Consider the following 10,078-nt stretch of genomic DNA (forward strand, 5'->3'; position numbering starts at 1 on the left):
CGTCGTTTATAGCCGTGTTGAATCAAAACAAAAGTGGAACTACTTTTTCAGCTTGGTTTATTACGCGTAAAAAGGCGTTTTCGTGGGTCACCCGACGACTTCTACGGCTCAAAGCTACAGATACGTACTTCCCCTATTTTCTTCTGATAATACAGACTGTACAATTACGTTATGTTCTAGCCGCGAAGATTCTTATCCCGCGCAATAAGCCCAACGCGTACGTGGGCCTACAAGTTTCTCGCCATCTCCATCCGAAATGATCGTCTCCTTTTTCTTAGCCAGGGAAACTAGACACCTGGCGGCCCCCTTTTGCCTCCGGGCGAAAGTTTTACTGGAGGGGCCCCCCGTTACTCTCCAGGCCAATTGGTTAATGCGCCTCTGCCTGGAACGTGTGCTTAAAATTCCTCTAAAGTTTCTAAAACACGGACTTTTTCTTTGGCGTATGTAGCAGTTAGGTAACGACAATTTGAAACCGACACAGAATCTTTAATTCTTGAAAGGGGAAACGACCAGTCGCTCGAAAAGACCCTAAAACAGTCGTCACATTTCACGAAATGGCGAAACCGGGCTATAAAACCCTATGATTCTGAGATGGCCCTATAAAATCATATGATTCTGAGATGGTCTAATAAAATCCTATAATTCTGAGATGGTCTTATAAAATCCTTTAATTCTGAGATTGCCCTTTAAAATCCTATAATTCTAAGAAGTAAGAAGGCCCTATAAAATCCTATAATTCTGAGAAGGCCCTATAAAATCCTATAATTCTGAGATGGCCCTATAAAATCCTATAATTCTGAGATGGCCCTATAAAATCCTATAATTCTGAGATGGCCCTATAAAATCCTATAATTCTGAGATTGCCCTTTAAAATCCTATAATTCTAAGAAGTAAGAAGGCCCTATAAAATCCTATAATTCTGAGATGGCCCTATAAAATCCTATAATTCTGAGATTGCCCTTTAAAATCCTATAATTCTAAGAAGTAAGAAGGCCCTATAAAATCCTATAATTCTGAGATGGCCCTATAAAATCCTATAATTCTGAGATGGTCCTATAAAATCCTATAATTATATTCTTTATCCTGTATTTCCTATATTTTTATCAAAATGGTTGGAAACCAATTGAGAAAGTTGTAACACCAACAGTAAATATTTATTTTCGTAATTTTTCTCGATAGGCAAAAATTGTGACCTTATCGTTCTAAGGATACTATATGACTCATTTTAAATATATCGCAGAAAAATCTTATGTCAATATTTTTAACCTACAAAACTCCTATGAATCGGTAACTTCTATTATTATCGTATAAATTTCATAGTTTCATCTCCTACAAATTTGATATATTTTTATTATATCTAAAATAATTTCAGATTATAGATTTCGGATTTTTATCTCGTAATTATCCTATAAATTTCAGATTTTTGTTATAGTTATCCTATAAATTTTATATTTTTAGATTATAATTATCCTATAATTTCATAGTTTAAAAATTATCCTACATATTTCGAGGTTTTATATTGTAATTATCCTATAGATTTAAAATTTCTATAATTTTCCTATAGATTTTGTTTTTTTATAACTATCTTATATATTTCGGATTTTTATCTTGTAATTATCCTATAAATTTCACATTTTTGTTATAGTTATCCAATACACTCTTTTTTTTTGGGAATTTTGCTGGGCGCGTTCATGTTGAGTTTACCCCCCTTAACCTCCATTCTCCATATCCTGGGACCAAAGACCCGAGCCTAGACCCCCACCGGTGGTTCCAGGTAATGGCCGACTAGCAGGCTGCCAGAAAGAGGGGTCGAAAAGACCGCGAAAAAGAGTGTATAAATATGATATTTTTAGATTATAATTATCCTATATACATTTTAATATATCTTATAGATTTCGGATTTTTATATCGTAATTATACTAAAGATTTCGGATTTTTGTCTCGTAATTATCCTATAATTTCAGATCTTTATAATTATCTTATAGATTTCGAATTTTTATATCGTAATTATATTAAAGATTTCGTATTTTTATCTCGTAATTATCCTATAATTTCAGATCTTTATAATTATCTTATAGATTTCGTATTTTTATATCATAATTATCCTATAAATTTCAGATATTTATCATATTTGTTATAGTTATCCTATAAATTTGATATTTATAAATAAACTAAAACCACTTTGTGTACAATAAAATGATATTTTATTTTATGATTATCTTATAATTTTAGATTTTTATTATATTATTCCTATATATTTCTATGTATATTTCTATATATTTATATGTATATTCCGATATATATCTATGTAGTGTCTTGTAAGTCGGAAAATTTTCCGAAAAATGACCGAGGCCTTTTTTCCAGAAAATTTTCCGTATTTTTCCGCAAAAAAATAAAAAAAGTTTCATTCCATGATTAGTCTAATATATTGTTGGCAAGTTTAAATTAAGCGGCTTTTTCACCTCATTTTTTCGAAACTGAAAGTAAAATTAAACATCTAGACTAGTTTAAACTGATTAACAATGTAACACTATTAATGTTTTGTAGTATGTTTACTGATATTAGACATTTTATATCGATAAAAAGTTAAAAACATTAAAAATCCTTGAAAGGTAATTTCAGTTTCAATTTTTTATTTTTGCGGAAAATTTTCTGGAAATTTTTCTGCATTTTATTTTTCCGCAAAATTAACAACACTATTTCTATGTATATTCCTATATATTTCTATGTATAAAACTATATATTTCTATGTATATAACTATATATTTCTATGTATATTCCTATATATTTCTATGTATATAACTATATATTTATATCAGTTTCGTAGCCAGGGGGGCACAGGGAGACATGCCCCCCCCCCGAAACGTATGGTCGTACGTACAAATATTTTTATTTTTTTACTTTTTTTTCAATGGCGTGCCCCCCCCCCCCCGAAACAAAATCCTAGCTACGCCACTGATTTCTATGTATATTCGAAAATGAAATTTGGCGAGAGCAATCTCGAAACGTTGCAGCCGCATTTAGTCACCGCGTCGTTTTCTACGAATCGGAGAAGGTCGGGAATACCCAAAAATAATGTTTCGTTCTCGGCAGACCCCGAAATGACGCAGTCAACTATGCCCGGAAAAAAGACGCCCCTGATTACCCGCGTCTTCCAATAATTTCCGACTATTTTTAGAAACAGTTTTGCCAACGCTTTTTACACGACTCTCTATTTCTTTTAAATTGAATTCTCCGCGTTTGAAGTTCTTGTTGTTACTTCACTGTCGGGTTCTCTATCGTCGGAATGGGTCTAATATTCACGCGTTTTCCAAAATTGGATTTTGTTTTAGTTTTTTTTTGGCGTACAAATAGTCAAATGAAAGGAATGAAATGGCCGAACTTTGGTAAACATTGGCTAAGTCAACTAAGGCGCTTTTCGAGGAAGGAATGGATGTTTGTCTCATAAGTAAAAAAATAACATAAGTATGACACTGAAGTATTTCGGTTAATGATAATCTGTCGTAGAGTGATTGCGTAATCGGAAGTTTCTCTTTGCTGGGGAAATTACTGCCAAATTAGCTTGATAAATACGATCGAAAACGCGGTCAAGTATCAAATTTGAAAATAACTAATATAATCGTAAATTCCATAGTCAATTGATTGTCAGTCCTTGGACCAGTGCCGTATGGGCCCTCACCAACAGAAGGCCCACACCACTGATGAAATCAATGGATTTTTCACTGATTCGGTTTAAGGAAAAAACATCAGGCTTGTTGCTTTATTATTTGAAAAAGCATTATTCTCAGCTTCGGGACACGCGAGTTTTTACGCTTTTCTTACATAGGCCCCCACTAAAATCCGGTACTGCCTTAGACACATAATGATTTATATGGTCATTGTTGAAACAGACTATCATTAATGAACTATAAGCGTTGTCATACTTATTATTGTTATGTTACTTTTGGGTTGACTACAGTAAAAACATAATAACTATGAACAACGCTGATAAGATTATTGGCACGCACTAAGAAAGTAGTTAAATCGATAATTCTCGATTATTTTCCGATATTTTCAATGTCTTACTATAATTACACTACTTTCCTATGTTTTAGTACTTGTAATTCCCTTTTGCAATTACGTGTTTTGAAATAGATGGCAATCAAACACTACAAAGGGAGAAAGTATTTCGAACAAAATTACGTCAGGCTGACTCAAGCCAAACATTTTTTTCGACTCAGCCCATAATTTATTTATCCAAATTCCTTTAAAACCTATATTTTTTCTGTAACTTCAACAGATATTATCATATATTTTCCAAATAATCTCTATTATAAAATTACAATAAATCCATTACTAATTTCCTATTTTGCTTGTTTTCGTGGTGTTCTTTTTTTTGGCGGTTAGCAAAATAACTGTCTATGGTTACGAATTTCACGTGTTATATTTATTTTATATTATCTATTCACGGAAAAGTAAAATAAATGAAAAGGTCATCGGGAAACTGGAAATACACGTTTAAATAGCGGGATTAATTTGAACAATTGGACAACAATTTCAACAAACACCAATGGTGTGGACGCCGATACCGAGACAGACAGATACGAATACACCATTTTTAGGAAATAAATATTAGATTTAACAACATCGCTGGAAATTCATTTCTATAAATGTGTCACAAACACTGATTTATTCTTGTTTAAGCTTATAAGGAACACTAATTACACTCAATTAATATTCTTCCCACACTATTCACTTAGCTCGCCTATAGGATTCTCTAGCATCGAGTTTTTAAATGGGATACTACGGGGAACTTTCCTGCCAAAGCCGGACATCACCGATACACGTTTCTGTACTGCCAGATGGTCGTATCCACCCCTGACTGCAAAGAGGAACCCCGAAGCTCTAAAGTAATAAAAACCCTAATTCGAGCACCAAATCCTTCAGCAGCGACTCTTAACGATTTCGATCTCAAAACTCTCAATTGTAATGTTTTTCAAAAAATTGCTTTTCCTTAAAGTAACAAATTGATGGGTCAAACAGCGTGTGCTAGTATCGCGAACATATTCGAATTTTCTAGCGCTAGAGCAACATTTATGTTTCTACTATTTATTCATTTTTTTCAAAAACCATGCCGCATATTTCAAAATCAGTATTCAGCCTAAAACTCCAGTTGCTCTCCCATTCCTTAAATCATCAACAATTTCGGTGCGCGGCTAGTACAAGACGTCGTTTAAAATATTCCCATTTATTATTCACTTTGTAATGTTTGAGCTTTATATATTTGCGAATTCCTAACGAAACTATTTGTATACGTCAATTGCATCACGTTGAGCGTTGGTAATGAGACCATTAAAACCCCAAACGATTCGGTGAGGTGGAAAATTAAATAACACTGCGGAACAAATCATCACCGAAAGCGTGCGGTAAAAAGCAACCGAGCGAAAATAAAACACCACCACTGGCTTAATTTATAACGACGTAGTTTCAGTTAAATAGGCTATAGATTACACACTTGTTCATTACAGAAATCAGTAGCTTAGCACACAATTTTAAGAAAATACCCTACGCAACTGACCGAAGTTTAAGATCTCAATAATGAAAATAGGAGATCAGGGGCGTAGGAACCGGGAGTGGCAGGGGGGGGGGGGCAATGCCCTTCCCTAGAATTTTGCTGGGAGGGCCAACTAATGTTATTGCCCCCTCCAACGTTTTGGTCAGTTGAAATCTTCAAAAGGCTCAAATTCTCATTTTAAAAGCATATAAAGCTTATAGTGGTAAAAAGTACACATGCATTCGGAGAAGCTACACTCCATTAAAAATTGAAAACCATTCTCCAGACCCCTTTCCGTTTCTCTTTGCCCCCTCCAACTTCTAGAACGTTCCTACGCCCCTGTATGAGATAACTTTTGCATTTCCAAAAAAATGCGTTCTTTGCTGAAGACCTCAACAATTTTAGGGGTTATGTTCGCAACAAACCACTCAGCAGCGCCGAAAATGACAAAAGCCTTAAGAAAAAACGGCCAATATTGGAACCCTTTGGGGGTTGGGGTGACAGAAATACTATAGAATACATTCCCTTTAATAACTCTTACAGTCCAAAGTCATAGAACACATAACTGTGGCGTAGCCAGGAGGTTAGTTAGAAGGGGCACACAGTTGGCTATAAAAATTAATTAGGTTCATACAAACATAAATTTGGCAGGGTTGACACAGTACCTGGAATTACCGGAAAAGTCAGAGAATTTAAAAATCCGGGAACAGTCAGGGAATTTAATCATGGGTCTAAAAATCAGATAATTTAAAAATGGGTCTAAAAATCAGGGAAAAGTCCGGGAATTTAAAAATGGGTCTAAAAATCAGGGAATTTAAAAATGGGTCTAAAATTCAGGAAAAAATCCGGGAATTTAATCTATTTGGGTCTAAAAACAAAGGAAAAATCAGGAAAATTAAAAATGGGTCTAAAACCAAAGGAAAAATAAGGGAAATTAAAAATGGGTCTAAAAATCAGGGAATTTAATAATGGGTCTAAAAATCAGGGAATTTAATAATGGGTCTAAAAATCAGGGAATTTAATATTGGGTTAAAAACCAAGGAAAAATCAGGGAATTTAAAAATGGGTCTAAAAATCAGGGAATTTTAAAAATTAGTATAAAGTCAGGAAAATGTCAGGGAATTTAATTTTGGTTGCAAATAGTTCCTTGAAATTGGCAAATCGTGGTCTAAACTAAGACGGAAATAGGGAAAAACGTGGAAATGGTTGCTTTACTAAAATATAGGTTACAAATTTCCAAATATTGGCGTACAATAAGTCAGGGAAAATATCCAGAAATGTCTTAGGAAAACCTTGGCAACCCCGTTTCCTGACTACGCAACTGTTTCGTAGTATCAAATAGCTTTAACAAGTATGGCTTTGGTGTAGACCAGAGAAGGCCATCTGCGAGGTTAGGTGTACGAGAAACCATCTTCAATCCATCAAATAGATTAATCATTGTTTGTATTGTATAACGTGATTGCGGAGACTCGGTTTCGATATTAGGAATCGATTCCGCGTTGGCCCAGGAAACCGGAGTTGTTTCGTCCGTTTTATGAGTAAACTAAAGCCGCGTTCACACTAGACACTTTGGAACCGTTTTAAAACGGTTTCTAAAGTACAAATTGTAAAATTTTACTGTCGAATGTATTTATCGTATGGCTATTAATACAGTTGACACCGAAAATATTAAATCTTAGCTTTCGAAACCATTTAAAAACGGTTCCAAAGTGTCAAGTGTGAACACGGCTTAATAGGACTTTCGTGTCGGAAGTTTATCCCCGTATCGGGACAAACGAGTCGTCCCTTTCACTATTTAAAAGAGCGTGAACCCCGTGAAAGAAACGCGGCTTTGATCAACGTATTGTTGCAATGACGGACAAGAATTGCCATCGCGTAAGGCGTGCCATTTGAAAAAGAAATAAAGCTAGTATCTTTCAAACGTAATATATTTGTCACGAAGCCTTTCATTTTCTCCAAATTCCACCCTCCAAAAAAAAACGTTGTTTGATATCTTAAGTGGGGTTACGGGTCTTAATGTCGCGAAAAGCTGGGAATATAAACGAATGATAAAACCAATTTCAGAACGTTCAAAATTGCGAGCACTCGAAGAGCGAGCTTATAAAGTTATAGGCGAGCACTTAAGCCTCGGCTATTTCCGTTTCCATTATGTCGTATTTGACCTTAAAGCTGGTTTCACACTCGACGGAAAATTAGCAGCGTAAAGTTGAACGTTAGCGTTATATCGAATGGGAATCAATTTTCAGCTCGGCGTTTATTATCGTCTTTCCGGCATATTTTCCGTCCAGTGTGAAACCAGCTTTAAGCTACGTTCAAACGCGAAGCGTACAAACTACACCCACATCCTCACTTTGACCGCCCTATCAAGCGTACCTCGACACCGGCGTTATGTAGAAAGGATGACAGATGGGAGAATATCGCGCGAAACTCAAAATTTAGAGAACAACCCTCCGTTATACCAACCCCCCGAAAAAGACGGTAAACGCGTAATTGAAACTTACCGGAGACGCATTCGTGGCTCTTTATGAAAGCGTTCCGTTTGGCTCTCAGATCCCTGATCATGTCAATCTCCAAGGGCGATTCTATTGACGAGAAAATCGACGCCCCGATGACCAAAAACAGAATGTAAAAGATGGATAGGACGATCAGACGGATGGTGCTCTTCCCCGGCTTCATTTTGGCGAGATTCGTTTCCTCCAGCTTTAATTCGTTGCGCTTTTCGCGTTTAATTTATTACAGTTAGAGCCGTTGACAATCTCGATACGTGGTCGTTATCGCGATTGAGTTGAGAAGACGAGGTGGCTAGAGCGGCGTTTTGGGAAACATCTCCAGTCGGCAGTGAGGTTGCTTAGAATGGTTGGGTTCGCTAGAGTTTGCTCGTCATTAGCCGGTGCAGGCGTGGACAACATCGGCAATATTGTTTCATCCTACGCTAGCTTCATTTTCTTCGGCGGCATCAAACCAACTTATTTCGTACAAGGTGGGCGGGGAGTTGGAAAAAAAAAACTCTTGTCTGGGTTCCAAGATGAAAAGGTCCTTTTTTATTTGACAGCGTCTTCTAGAAAATATATTCTAGGCTACTCTAGCTCTATGAATATACGCGCGTAGGCGCAGCTCCTTCGCTTCTACATAAAGCCCAAACCGTGACTGGCTGCTTCTCTGGCGGCTTCCTTCCTTTTTCCGCAGAGGGGCTTCGGGAGGGAGGCAAATGGTATAGTCGATGGTCTTGGCCTTAGCTACCGAGCGTGACATTCTCGAACGCCATCTGTTGTCGTTTTAAGGAAGCACTTTGTTTCGAAATTTTTCCGACGTGATCAGAATGTAATATTACGCTACCCGCTTGATCTTGTTATATTTATATAATTTTTTATAAGATGATAATTAGCTAAACTACTAAATATTTTCCAAAGTGTTTTCTATATTATGGGTTATATTCTTAGGTTGTTATAAGCGCTAAATCGCTTCATCGAATTTTATTTTAAGAAAGTTGAGGGTTTGTAGGCAAATATTTTGACCTATTTTTGACCTACTCTCGCCTGTAAAAGCGTTCAACTCGCCACACTCTGCTGTACGGGTAGAAGCTAACTTTGGGGAAATCGATAAATTACCTACCAAAGCTATTGCGGATTTTTTTTTTATTTTTTTTTATTTTATTTTATTTTAAGCCTACCCAAGCATGTTACCGTTTGGAAAGGGTACAATCAGTTTTCTCCAAATTTACACATATTTTTTTTAACAAAATTTAATTTAAAACAACAACGTGCGTTTCAAGTTTACAAATTTTAGCCTCTAACAATTTTCTGAGAACAATTTTATCGTTTTTTTTTATTAAAATATGATTTTAACATTTCTATAGTTTTAAAGTCTTTAATGTTCGTTCTTGATTGATAAGTAAAATATAATTTATTAATTTAAAGGACAAAAACTTCGTTAGATTTGCCTGTTTCGAACCGCTGGGCAGATCATCATCTGATGATGATCTGCCAAACGGTTCGAAACATGTTAGACCCCTAGTACCACTAGGTATATTTAAACTATATATGCAAATCTAAGTTATTTTCCTTTAAATTCATAAACTAGCATATAGATTGCAAAAACCACACCTTCTTTCAAGTAAAATATAGAGATAGTTTAGATATACAATTAAAATTGCTGTAGTTTTAAAATACACAAATTTCCCGGTGGAATATAGCCAATACAATTTATTTGTAAATTTTAAATCGGGTTTTAAATTTAAAATTAGCTTTTCAATTTCCATTAAAAAGGTCTGTGTTACGTCACAGCGCCCTAAATGAATACTTGAGCATCCCCAACCCGACCGAACAAAAAAAAATCGATTGCTCAATATTGATCAATTTAATTTCAGTAAATATTTAAAATGTTTGTACTAAAGTTTTGAAAAAATTTGTTTTCGCGCGTTTCACTGTATCAAAAGTTTAAATATTTCAATTGAAGAAACTAGCCAATCAAGTGTTTCGACGGATATAACATTGCCTTGGTATTTTTGGGCTACACCAAGATACACGAAATAGAGAAAAATGATTG

General features: G+C 35.4%; 1 protein-coding gene across 1 annotated transcript in view; it reads right to left on the bottom strand.

Moving 5' to 3' along the window:
- The window catches only part of LOC149935168 (potassium channel subfamily K member 6-like), a 32,248-nt gene extending 23,604 nt beyond the window's left edge, over positions 1–8,644 (bottom strand). The window contains exon 1 of the mRNA XM_090152939.1: positions 8,035–8,644. Coding sequence (XP_090009065.1) covers positions 8,035–8,209 — 175 coding nt within the window. The 5' untranslated portion in view covers positions 8,210–8,644. The remainder of the gene's footprint in view (positions 1–8,034) is intronic.
- Between the last annotated feature and the right edge of the window lie 1,434 nt (positions 8,645–10,078).

This window comes from Leiobunum rupestre, chromosome 7, assembly GCF_980474605.1.
Source record: "Leiobunum rupestre chromosome 7, qqLeiRupe1.1.hap1, whole genome shotgun sequence".
Taxonomy (NCBI): domain Eukaryota; kingdom Metazoa; phylum Arthropoda; class Arachnida; order Opiliones; family Sclerosomatidae; genus Leiobunum; species Leiobunum rupestre.